A 14,120-nucleotide genomic window follows, 5' to 3' on the forward strand; every position below is an offset into this window, starting at 1 on the left:
ATATATATATATATATATATATATATATATATATATATATATTTATAAATATTTATATATATATATATATATATATATATATATATATATATATATATATATATATATATATATATATATATATATATATATATATATATATATATATATATATATATATATATATATATATATATATACCCTCCCCCCCTCCTGCCTGGATACGGTCTTGGATAAATATTAGGAAGAAGGTCTATATATATATATATATATATATATATATATATATATATATATATATATATATATATATATAATATATATATATATATATATATATATATATATAATATATATATATATATATATATATATATATATATATATATATATATATATATATATATATATATATTTATAAATATTTATATATATATTTATATATATATATATATATATATATATATATATATATGAAATTTTTTGAAATATTTCTTAATCATTTTTTGAAATAAGTGAAAAAATATTCTAAAGGAACATGGAAATCGAAAAAAAGCAGTTCAAATGGTGGAGTCTGAGAGAAAAAATTCCAAACGAGATAAAATCCTCCTTCTAAAATGAAAAAAATTGTGCGTAAAATGCTCGGTGGGCACGAGTGCCCTCCCCCCTATTAGTATAAAAAGTAAAGTCAAGATGTTTGAAATCTGTGGAAAACATACACAAGAAACGTGGAAATTGAAAACAAATCAATTGTTTAAATATAGCAGCCTTGGGGAGAAAATTTTCAAAATAGGTAACACTTTCTTGTAAAATGCAGAAAATTGTATGTAAAATGCTTGTCAGACATAAGCCCTCCCCTCTCTTAACGAGTTTAATACCCTTTGAAATGGGGCTGTAAAATTTTGATTACTTGAAAAGCTACGCTTTCAAGTTCTCAAAATTTGAATGTTATCTGAAGAAGAAGAAATTAACATTTTATCATTTCATTTTAAGAAAAACGAACTATTCGCAAAATGAACCCTTTAAACGTTGTCTGTATAATTATAGATGCCTGGAGGGATATTACGGAGACCCAAGATTGGGAATAGATATACCTTGTCGACCCTGTCCTTGTCCCGGAACGGCTGATTCAGGACATTCTTTCGCCTCTAGATGTACCCTGGACCCCAGATCTCAGGACGTAATTTGTGAATGCGAAGAAGGATATGCTGGTACGGTATAATAAAATTGGATTTGAAAGTAATATTAGAAGTGATGTTAAGGTCAGTTGGAATGGTAAACCTAGCTTTTCTTTTAGAGGACTTTTATATTTGTGGACTGCTACACGGACTGTCCCGTGAACTACCACTCAAGTTATTTTACTTTTAGTTTACAAATAACTAAAATAGCGGCTGTAATCTAAAAAGACACATGTAAATTTAAATAAAGAAAGCTTGACTTATTATAGGAAGTTTTTAAAACAATTTTTGCTCCTAATATGATTGTGTTTGGGTAAATCATCTTGTTTGTTATTCCTTGCTGAACCTGCTTAAAATAAAGATGCTAGGACTGTTGCATTGATGGTTGAAGTTTTAATTTTCTTTTTTTTTTCATTGTAAGTTGAGTTTTATCTTTTTTCTACTTTTTTGTTTTGCTGAGATGGGTATTTGACATATTGCCGAAATATTCAGTTGGTTTCCTTCTATAATTGATTTTTAGTAAAAGTTTATCTTTGCGTTACCCTCTTTATTATTTGCATGATGATAAAGAAGTGTGATCTTCTTCGTTATCATATATTCAGCAGTTAATAAGTGAAACTTTCAGTAGAGCAGGGGAGGAGGAGGAGAGAAGAGTGGAAGAGAAGCGTTTGAAGCTGTATGCGTTTCAGGTGGCTTGATGTTGTGATGGTTATTAGTAGTAGTAGCTGTTGTTGTTACAGAGATGTCATTTCTGTTTAAAAATCTAATTAAAACGCATTTTTTTTTCAATGAAACGTAAAGAGGGGCATTGAGCTCAAAAGGAACAGGAATTATTCACTATACGGGGCGTCGGCCCCCTCTTCAATCCCTGCTCTTTGCGCTAAAGTTTTATGGTGCTATACTAAAAGCATTTATGAGGGCAAGATCCTCTAGAACTATTGCTGGTGCACAGGGCGTCGAATCGACGTTTCCGTTGCTGGGTCTTTTTACAGGGACAAGTAGTCCCTGTCCCTGTCCCTGGCATATGAGTGCAATAGGCGAAATTAATGGATAACTGCAAGTGTTTTGTTTACTGGTTGCTTTTAAAATATTTAAACTAAATTTTTATTTTTCTTAAGCAAATGTGCATCAATATGCTCTCGCATTTCTTTAATAGTATTTTTCTTTTTATAGTATTTTTTATAGCATTATTCTTTATTTATAGTATTTATTTCTTTTATTGGATTTTCCGAAAATACTCTATCCCATTCCATTTGAACTTTCGTTTGAACACTCACTCATAAAGCATTGGGAGCTGAGGAGAGGGGCTACTGTTTCAGCAGTGAGTTGAGGAGGGGGAATATCTTCATATATGGAGTATTATCTGTTTATTTGAGCTTTAATGTCACCTTTTTTCTAAATTCTGTATGTTTTTGCACTACGCCAAGAGTAACCCTAAATATGAGCAGGGCTACTACCCCATCCTACCCCACTCTTTACGTTACAGTTTAATTTCTCCAGAATAACGCTTCGTGGAGAATAGATAATTTAGTCTATTTGACTTTCAAAAAAAAGAGTGGATGTTAGAATTGATGGGTAAAATTCAGATAAATATGATCCTAATAGTTTAAATGATATACTAAAGGGCTAAAGTTTCCTAATAATATTTTAGCCGACTATAATACGTTATTTAGTTAATTTATACTAAAACATTAAGCTAATAAAAGGAAATAAATATTATGAAGATAAATTATGAATGCTAAAACTATTTAATCTTACTGCAATGGGTAAATATGACTCACCATGCAACATCTGCGTGATTTAGTTGACCACATACCTCCCTACTCTTTACACTCTAAATACTACTTTCATTTCTTTACTCTCTGGTACTGATAATTTTTTGACCTTTGAAGGTTCAACAACTGAAAGTACTTTCAGAGAGAACAAGTAAATACAAATCTAAAAGAAATGGTGAAGCATAGCTTCATGTGTTGTTAACTGTAGTCAGGTGTTCCAATTCATGTAAATGTTGGAAGAGGGACAGGGAATTTTCTTTTTTTTTTAAGTACTTTTAAATCTAGGGGGGGGTACTACTTTTTATTATTTTAATGAGAATATCAAAAGAGTTGTTTCAAAATATACGGAAATCAAGTAACCCCTTCCTAGTTAGTGCCCCCGACTGTAGTATGTTTTTCTTATAGGAAGGTTTTTCTTATTCATCCACATGTACATATATCCCTTATGTATTTATTTTCTCTTTTCAGGCCCCCGTTGCGATGTTTGTGATGACAATTACTATGGTAATCCAGATACACCGGGTGGTAGATGCCAACCTTGCAATTGCAATGGAAATATTGACCTAGGACGACCTGGGAACTGTGATGCTATTACGGGTCAATGCTTACAGTGTTTGTTCAATACAGATGGATTTGACTGTGGAGTCTGTCAACCAGGATTTTATGGTGACGCTCTAAATAAGACTTGCGCTGAATGTACCTGCGACATTTTAGGTGAGGCTTTTTGTCCTTCTCTTCATATAGAAAATAGGCGTTGTTTAATAGTCTCCGTGTCAAAGATGGTGTTTTTTTTTTTTATGTTGCTTTGTTATTGTAAGATCCTAATTTCGAAATAATTGAGGATGAATCGCAGCTAGTTAAATAAAAATATAAAACTTAATTTCTTTTACCTCCTGGTAATTTCCAGCCTCCTGGACAAGGTAAACTGTTTTCAAGTTTAGAATACATTATTTTCTAGGTACTGATGCTTCACAGGGCCCTTGTGACAGGGTTACTGGTCAGTGTCCGTGTTTGCCAAATGTGATTGGGTGGCAATGTGACACTTGTGCGCCTCTTCATTGGAAACTGGCCAGTGGCGAAGGATGTGAGGCGTGTGATTGCGATTCAATTGGATCTGAATCACCTCAGTGTAACGAGGTATGTTTTGAAACTTAATAGCTAAGAAAAACGTAAAAAGGATGCCTAACAAAAAGTAGGGCAAGAAGACATAAAAAATTATTTATAAAATATTATTATAAAAATAAAATATAAGGTAAAAGTGTAAAAAAATAAGAGAATTATTTTTGTAAAAAAATGTTGTGTATTAAAAATATTATTTTAACAAAGTATATTTTAATAAATGAATGAAACGTAGATATTTAACGAATAAATATTTAATAAATAATTTAACATAATAGATAGACTTTAATACAAATATACATCTATACTACTGATAACAACTCACCACAGCACCAAGTCTCTGAGGCCAGCACGGCTCTGCTCGCTCCTGATCCACCCCAGTCAATTTCTTGCCCTGTCCCATGAAGTTCCGCTTTAGTTCCTCCCTTGTGACTTGTTGTCCTCTATTTGGGGATGACCTTCTTTTCCCTTGACCCAGATGAATACCCGGAAAACACAATCTGTTGCAACCTGTAAAGAAGACTAAGTCACTAAGGCTAGGAATAAGTGAAGATGAAAAGATAACGCTGGGTAACGAAAAGACTGATCAGGTAGGCAGCTTCACTTACCATAGTAGTATTATTAGTAAAGACGGTGGGAGCAGTGACGATTTTAAAAGTAGAATAGCCAAGGCTCAGGGTGTTTTTTTGTGATAACAAACTCTAAGTATGGAGTGACGTGGCTCAATTTTAACCAAAATTCGAAATAAAAGAATTTTGATACCAATAGATATATCAAAAGAATCAGCTTATTATATTGATTCCAAATATATAAGATTTATTAAGCTTATTGTTGCCAATCGAAGGCTACCAGCCCGAGAAAAGTTGACTAATTTTCAAAAAAGGGGGGAAACAACTCTAAAAATGAAAAAGTCTGAATGAAAATTACATCGTCAGATTCAGTGTATCAGAGAACACTACTGTAGAGGTTTCAAGCTCCTATCTGCATAAATGGGAAACTTGGTAATTTTTGCCAAAAAAAAAAAAATCAACTGATGCGTGTTTATTTTAATTTTTCCCAGGGGTGATCCTATTGACCAAATACCCTTACAATCACATTGTAACTGTTGTAACACTTTCACACTCCCTGGGAAAAAGGTCTTTTAAGTTTTGAAATATGCCCATTGGTTATTTGTAGTAATTGTTATTGGGAAGTATGCATACAATTTTTTGGGTGGAGAGACAGGGAATTTTGTGCTTTGGTGATCTTCCACGGGAAGAATTTTTTGTGGGGAGGGAATATTCAGGGTATTAAATTTTTAAGGGAAAGTTTACACTGAGGGATTTTTCAGAATTCCTATGCGAAATTCTTTTTATTTGTCTTACTTTCCCTCTTCCGACTCAATTTTACGCGTGGAGAAGTTAAGGGTGATTGTTCGGGGGAAATTTTTAGCAGGGATTGAATTGTCGAAAGGATTTTTTTGAGAAAATTTTTTTTGGGAAAGGGAGATTTTTTCTTGGTAGTTGAGCTGGATTTCCTGGCATTATTTAAAAAACGATAAGAAATTAACTAAATACAAACAGCTTCTTCAACTGAAAGTAAGGAGTTAATTAATTAACTCCTTTAAAAAGTTTTTTAACTTAAAAAGTTTTTTAAACTTGATTTTGAAATCAAGTTTCAATTAAAACTTGAAATAAACAGAAATTTTTAAGTATATAAGGTGGGTTGCCCCTCCTCAATACCTCTCTCTTTACGCTAAAGTTTGGATTTTGTCCCAATTCTTTAATCACGCCTCCTAAAACACGAGAATCGTTTAATTAGAACAGTAATAAATTTTGTAAGAGTACTAAAAAAAACTTCGGCGTTATTGGCGTTAAGAGCAGGGTATTGAAGAGGGGCACAACCCCCTCATACACATAATAATTTCTGTTTGTTTTGAAGTTTTAATGCTGCTCCTTACTTTCAGTTAAAAAAAAAACTTGTTTTTTATTTAATAAACAAAAAGGAGAAGCCTGACAATAATTTTTTTTCAGTTTTTTTCGTCCTCCTGCAAGATTTGTGTTTTGTAAAAACGCTCTTTGTCAGTTACACCCTTTATGTTTTTTAATTAGAACAATAATAAATTTTGCAAAAGTACTAAAAAACTTTGGCGTTAAGAGCAGGGTATTGAAGAGAGGCACAACCCCCCTCAAACACATAATAATTTCTGTTTGTTTTGACGTTTTAATGCTGCTCCTTACTTTCAGTTGAAAATAACTTGTTTTTTATTTAATAAATAAAAAGGAGAAGCCTGACAAGTACTTTTTTCAGTTTTTTTCGTCCTCCTGCAAGATTTGTGTCTTGTAAAAACGCCTTTGTCACTTACATCCTTTATATTTTTTAATTTTGTTCTGCATATTTTTCAAGTTTTGAAAAAAAAAACGTTAAAAGTGTGGTGTGACTTGGTTGATGGATACAAGTGAGTGTTGCCTATCGAATGATAACTGTCTTACGTTCGAAGATCAAAATCGTCAGGCTGCAGAAAGGTAATATAGCAAAAGTTTATACAGAGAGCATAAACCTTATACTCATGAAAAAAAAAAACGACCTGAAAATAAAATGCTTAAATTACCTTGGATAGTCAAAAATTAATTTTATTGTTTCCTTGTTAATGAAAAACAAATCCTTGTTAATAAAATGAAAAGCTTGGAATGCTTTTCTTAGGTTTTCTGTTTCTTTTTTTTTTGGGGGGGGGGGGTGGGGGGTTTCTGTTTTTACAAAACCGTCTGAGGCCCACATAATGGCGCAAAACTTTCAGATTTTTGATAAATTCGCCTAGAGAGTCACTACATCCCAAGAAGGAAGGTTTTGCAATAGGCTTCTAATTCTCAGGAATTCTGCTACATACAAATTAATGAATAGAAATCTGCTGTATTTACAGTTACATTATTATTTAAACATCTAATTTCGAATTAATAGCGATACGTTGCCTACTTATGATTAAATTCTTCCATTCTCAAAGAATTCGTTTTTTTTCTTTCTTTAGTGCTTGATTTCCCAAAATAATTATTTAGTAACACATCGAATTTCTGGAAGTTTTATAAATGGTATGGTAACCAAAATTCAGTACGCTTTTTTGAATCCTTATTAATAGAAACAAAAAGCTGGAAATGTATTTTTTTTTAGTTTTTCTGTTGTAGTTTTCTGTTTTTACAAAGGCGTTTGGCTCACACTATGGTTCAAAAGTGTTTCAGCTTCCTGGTTATATCTGGGCTGTAGCGGTAGCTAGCAATCTAGTATTTATCTTAAGGGCCACAACCTCCTCAACGCCTCGCTCTTTACGCTAAAGTTTTTAATTGTTTTAAAAAGTTGAGTTGTGACAAAGAGTCAAACTTTAGCGTAAAGAGCGGGACGTTGAGGAGGGGATAATCCCTTTCCAGGCACGTACGCAGGAATTTTTTTCGAGGGGGGGGGCAAAACCTTCGAAACAGCAGATATAAAGTAGTAATTTCTTATTTAGTAATGCAAAAAGTAAATATATCGGAAAATACAGATTAAATTTAATCTGTAGTATTGTAGCGGATGGGGGGAAGAAGACTAAAGCCTCAAAAGTACGTTTTAGGCTCAGGTTATGCTCAGGTTCGTAGCGATTTAAAACCAGTGATTAATCTACTATATCCCACTGAAAGGGAAATTTTAGGGTTAACAGTGCAATATGGGTGCTGTTAGGGGTAGTTCTTCTATTGCAAAAACGTAGATTTTAATGAAGAATGATAGTTTCCAAAATTGATCCATTATAAGCTGTACTTTATCCTAAAAAGGGGGGATAAACGCCCTAATACCAAGGATAAATCTATTTTGCTGTGGAAAGCAAACTCTCTTTACAAAAACAAAACAAAAAGAAATAACAGCACAATTGCTAATTACTTCAAAGAGGGTAAAAAGTTAGACAGAAAATGGGTTAATAATTGGGCAGTGACTTGACCGGATAATTGTATGTTGTAAAATCCCCCAAAAAAGGCTTCACACATGTATCTAGATTCTTAATAAATATCCTACTTTTGCCAGAAATCCCAAGAAACCATGGGGAAATTAAACGTTTCACAAAATTGTTACTCATACTGACAGTTTGGATCCATAAACAGAGTAATACCCCTATTTGGACAAAAAGGTTCCCAATCAGCGATTGAAATAATTTTCAAAGGATCAAATTCCAGTTAAAGATTTTGTTGAAAATTTATTGGGGGTATAGGAGTACTAAAGCCTGTTTTTTGTATTCTCATTGAAAAAAAACCTTTTGTTGTTTTCGTTGAAAAAAATCGCCCCCTCCTAAATCTTGAAAATATATCCCCACTCCCCCTGTTTACCTGAATTGACGGTACAAAAGACTTTGTTGTAGTGACAGCAGGATCCAGGCATCTCTTACGAGGCGAGGGTCTCAGGGACGATGTCGCATCGTTCAATGTCGTCTGAATTAACATAAGATGGGTCAAGGGGGCAGGACTGTTTTTATTCTTAGTTTCTTGGTGCTTTCAGTTATGCGAAGCGTTTCAACTGTAATGAAAGGCTTGGAAAAATCAGATACGCGATTATTACCCTCTACCAGGTATACCCTCCTTCCAGGGATATAACCAAGGAGCCACCCTTTGGCCCTTGCCCTGCCTCACCCCCCTAAAAAATCCCAAATTTTGCTAAATTTCTGGACAGTTTATATTTGAATTACCAAATAAGTGGTTTTACCCTCTCCCCCTCAACATGAAACAACTTTCACTTAAATGCCTGTCCCCCTTAACCATGAATGATTCAATTTAGTTAATCTGTTTTGACGGGAATACAGCAACCCACCAATTAGGTAGTCTAAGGAAAGAATACTTCATAGGGCGGTTTCGTTTGCTTCATCAAATTCTGCATAAGCAAACGTCATCATAAATTAAACGAACTAAACAGTCAGTCAGAAAAATGCCAGGGGTTGCGAACTAGATCATTTTATGTATACCAGGAGTACAGAGCGAGGACTAGAAGCACGAATATTAAGCCCGCAGACGGACATCCAAGCCAATAATTACGACAGGGGTTGAACCAACAGCACAGTTGGAGGAATGAAGTCGTGTACATCTGAAACCGACAATGTGCAACTCCTTAGAAAAACTTGAGTTTCTACCTTGCGTGTATTCGCTGATACTCGTGAATCAGTCAACATCTTATAGCTGAATCTCAATTTGCCTTCCTCTCAGTCGACTTAAGGAGTTGGATATGATGCAAAAATTTGTAAACATTTGTCTGTGGATTTCAGTATTTATAGTAGGTTCCTTTGTTTCTTCTGTGAAACTGGTAATCAAAGAAAGAGCTTTGACAGGGCTTTAAGTTCTCTCGGACTGGCATTGGGCTGACTAAAAGCGGGCTAAGCATGGGTGCGTATAGGAGGCAAGGGTAGATGATGCCCGCCTTTCTCTAAAAAACGCATTGGCTTCTAGAAAAATGCGTAAATTAATGATACGATACGATACTTTATTAATGAACACAATTATAGCTCTTTACATTACACATCTACTGCACTGATGGAAAAACATACAAACAGAAAGAAATATACCATTCTTTGTTTACCATACTCTTTCCAAATATAATAATCACGGCCCCTAGCCCCAGTCCCCTATTAGAGTGTGATATTGCCTTGGGCTATGTGCGAATGTTTGCTGAATTTTCGGGTTAACGTTATTTGTATGGTTATTTATCATCAACTGATGGTTCATAATGTCAAATAAAGCCAATTAAAAAGAAAAATCAACAAACCGTTGTAGATAGCCTAGGGCTATGTCAGGCTGTATTGGGAGTGGGCAACTGTGATTGCAGTGATTATTATATTTGGGAAGAACATTAAATGAGGAATTTAATAGAACATTTTCTTTTTCCTCTCTGATTTACATCGTATTCTTTAAATTTACCTTATATCCTCGGACCTGAGTTTGAATCTATGTAGATTTTCCGATCTTGATATAGTTAAGAAATAGACATCTTAAGAATCATAATTTCATCCTACTCAAAATATAACATGCATTTGCGTCGCAGATGAACTTTAGCCTTCCCTCCCCCTCCCCCCATAGTGGTCAAATATATAGCCTGAATTATATATGCACTGAATTTCTTTATTGCTTTGATATTCTTTTGAATCATTTTGAAGAAAAGAGTGACGTAAGGAAAGTTTGGGCTATAGCCTGTATTTGATAGTTGGGGGTGGAGTGGGGTAAAGTTGTAAAGTTCATTTGCGACGCAAATGCATGCTATATTTTGGCTCAAGAGGAAATTATAATTTTAATTGGATGTCAATTTTCTTAGCTAATGTCAATATTCGGTACTTCCGCATTATATGGTACACACTCGAGAAGTGAAGTTTGGTGAATGCTAATGAAATAAACAAAATGTGACGAAAATACAATACTTGAATACCAAAAATATGAGAACTACAACAAAGAATTAAAGTAGTGGGGCTGCACAGAACGCATTATATTAAATACCTAACCATATACCAACCATAAAACCAACTAAATATTTAGTTAAAATATAGCAGCAATGTGGCTTTCCACCGAGCCGAAGTTAATTGTCTCGTATAAAGGCTGTGAAAACCGATTATTGTCTCATCTTCGCAATCCGAATTCTCTAATGTGTACCATATAATACGGAAGTACCCAATATTCAGCTAATCGGATAATTTACCTGAATCTAAGCTCTGATCAAAGACGTAGATTATACCCTATTCCATGGCTGTCTTCTTCACCCCTATGACAAAATTTTATGAAAAAGTAAAGACGCTGATTATGCCCCATTGCATGACTGACTTCCCCCCCCCCTATGACAAAATTTTAGCTGCACCCGTGGGACTAAACCGCTCTAGAACGTGATCAGTCTACTCTATGAAAACTAAGTCGATTTAAAAAAAATACGTGAAATCAAAACAAAATAATAAAATAAAAATTTGATAAAAATACGCAAAAATCACACATTTCGGTTCCGCTTGAGATGTAACCATCTGAAAGAGTCTGCTAGTTACGGTGATTTAGTTTTTGAAACTCCTCTTTATACTTTTGGCAGTTGGGTTTCACCCGGTTAGTTTTGTCACTTATAAATGAGTCATTTCTCAATTTCCTTAGATTGAGTTCTATAGTGGTAGCCCATTGAACAAAAAAAAAACAATTGCATAGGAGTCATTGCTCTTTACTAAGTCGACTCTACATTATTAACTTTGACTTCTAAAATCGGTTATTGTGTGCCAAGAATAATCAGGTGGATAGCTTCACTTACCCTGGATTCCCACTGATGCGATTTCGCTTAAAAACGGTCGTTTTTGCTTGACCCGTCAAATTTCCTCCGTTTCTTGCTCGAATTCTATGCGTCACAACGATTTAACGGCTGAGTTGAAATATTTCTACTGAGCCGTTGAAAATTCCATCCATGATTCTGAATTGAAAGCATTTTAGAACCAGTTCTATGTTAACTGAGATGTTTTTCTATGTCTTTATAATCCAAGATTTTAATCCTAACTGAAAAGACTAATTGAACACGTTTTATTTTTTATTTTTTTTTTTTTGCTTCCTCTTTCTGCAGTAGGAAAACATATTAGAAGTCCACAGAGCTATTCTTCTCTAATTTGCAATTGAAAGCCTAGATTTCAGTGACTCCTTCTGGTACATTGGCCACAGGTGGGTTGGTATTGCAGTTTTGCCAGCAGTAGTGGGGTAGTAATTAAAACTCTTCAAAAAAGAAGCTTTTAAAAGAAAAGGGAGAGCCATTTTTAAAACTTAGAACGACTAAAATTATGGCCAAACCATAATTCTAGCTTAAAAAAGTAGAAATTAGTATAGATGAAAGTATGCACAAATAAAAAAAATTGAAATGAACAATAAATGACATTATTTCTTATTTTTAAGTGACAGTAAACCTACCTATAAATTGCAAGTAACTGAGAACCTAATCAAGTCTCTTAAGTTTTTCATTAATATTTGACAAAAACAAGAGGGCCATGTCTTTCTAATCCAAGATTTTAGTCCTTAGTTCCTGGGGGAATATTTCCAGGTAAATGAACATACAAGGTAAGAACTGCATTTTTACATAGACCTTTGAATACTGCTCTTGGCTTCTAGAACTTGATTTAGCATATTCTATGTATCTGCTATTTAAATACCAAATAATATTTTTACGAAATAAAAATGTATTTTTTCTCTTTTTAAATATTTCCTAATATTGACTGCAATTTAACGGCTGCTATGAACCATTTCTGTGTGCAATTTTCCTGCATCCGCTATCCGTGAGCCGTTTTGCGTTAAAAAATCGCATCAATAGGAACCAAGGGTTTCCTGGGTAGTACTCACAGCTTAGATATACTTATGAAGACTTCTATCTTGCCCATGAGAAGCTTTTGGCACAGAGCTCTGAACTTGGCGCCTCTTCCAAGCCCGCGCTCCGACGCGTAGATCGTACTACAATACCATAGGCGGGAACGCAATTTTGTTTTGTTTCCAACCGGCATAATTTTCACATAGCAATGAATCACAGCTTTGCGATTCTATTCACGACGTCAGTCCAAATACTCCGACTTTTAAATTCAGACTGCCAGTTTCCTGTCTCTAGACGCTAGGATCGCTACCGCGCACTGTGTCCCAAAAATAAATCGAGTCTTCATAACTGTATTGTATATCTAAGCTGTAGTAGTACTGTTAGTTAAGAGGTGAAATGTAGAAAAGTCAATATTCAAAATTTTCACTGTTAAGAAAAGTTTAGAATAAAAGGAAGTTAGTCCAAGAACCAAGACTAGAAGACTGGAAGCTACGGTGATGACAGTGGTCAAGAACGGTTCTGAAACTGGGGTGCTTCTGGAGGTAGAGGGGGACTTGCTTAAATTTTTTCCAGAGGAATTGTCTACAGATAGTTTTAGGTACCTTTTGGACTGACCGTATATCAAACATCAAGTCGTACGAAAAATGGTTCTCTAGGGCTATAAAGAAAGAAAGGCTGAGATAGCAAAGATACGTTTTACGGAGAAAGAGAGACAGATTGCCATGGATTATTCTTTTCAGCCATCCATCTGAGGTTGAACATGAAGCTGGTCGTCCGGGAATATGTTGGGAAGAGGTCATGAGAAAATATTTAAAGGAAAATAGAACCTAATGGGAGGGGGTACAAGTAAATTATTGAGTAGATTGGGGTGGAGGAGGAGCTTGCGCAGCTGTGTTTACCTCAGGTGACTTGGTGCTACAGTGAGTTGTTAGTAGAGTCATATTAGTAGAAGACTACATACAACGCCATGCTAATTTTATTTAGATTGGTTTTATTTCTCATTATGAAAAAGCGCTGGATAGATATAGTACCAAAAAGAATATAAATCAACAGAATCACCAAACTTTTACAAACTCGAGGTTTCAAGGTGTAGTACAAACCCAATGACCCAACTTTTGTGTACAAGAGGGGGTTTTTACCACGTATTTGTCTATAATTTTTTTTTTAGTACACTGGACAATGCACATGCAGAGAAGGCTTTGGTGGTCGTCGTTGTGACGAATGTCTGACTGATTATTGGGGAGACCCAAGTCTCAACAGCTGTCAGCCCTGTGATTGCAACTTGGAAGGATCAGCCACCGCACAGTGCGACCGCGAAACTGGGAAGTGTGTCTGTCTGGAAGGAATCAGTGGCTATAAGTGTGACGTATGCGATAGAGGATATGTTGGACAGGCCCCACAGTGCTCTCCCTGTGGAGAATGTTTTGATAACTGGGATGTAATTTTGGCCGATTTGAAAGGTATGTTCATTCAGAAATCTGAAGAAATGATGTATAATTTTTTATTTTAACCAAGATAGAACTTGAAAGACTTTAGGTAAGATGTTGAGGATATTTCTGCTAGGTATGAATTTTTTTTGTAAGTCAATTCGTGACACCTGGCGCCGCTATTCAGCCGTCCACCTTGGTTTTCTTTGCAGAATTGTGCCTGTTGAATTTCTTTTTGAAGGAACCGGCAGACGGGTTTTCAGGGATGAAATCCTTCGGAAGACCATTCCAAATGGAGATGCAGCGCCATATGAAGCAGTTCTTCCAGCAGTCTGCACGAGATTATTCATTGAGAA

The 14,120-nt window shown here is 34.8% G+C and overlaps 1 protein-coding gene across 2 annotated transcripts in view; it reads left to right on the top strand.

The window, feature by feature from the left end:
- Positions 1-14,120, top strand: part of LOC136037782 (laminin subunit beta-1-like) — a 142,588-nt gene that overhangs the window by 92,157 nt on the left and 36,311 nt on the right. For both annotated transcript variants that reach the window (XM_065720611.1, XM_065720612.1), the window contains exons 15-18: positions 1,027-1,190; positions 3,401-3,646; positions 3,891-4,069; positions 13,506-13,797. In XM_065720611.1, the coding sequence (XP_065576683.1) occupies positions 1,027-1,190; positions 3,401-3,646; positions 3,891-4,069; positions 13,506-13,797 (881 nt within the window). The remainder of the gene's footprint in view (positions 1-1,026; positions 1,191-3,400; positions 3,647-3,890; positions 4,070-13,505; positions 13,798-14,120) is intronic.

The sequence above is a fragment of the Artemia franciscana genome, chromosome 17 (genome assembly GCF_032884065.1).
Source record: "Artemia franciscana chromosome 17, ASM3288406v1, whole genome shotgun sequence".
In the NCBI taxonomy this organism is placed as follows: Eukaryota; Metazoa; Arthropoda; class Branchiopoda; order Anostraca; family Artemiidae; genus Artemia; species Artemia franciscana.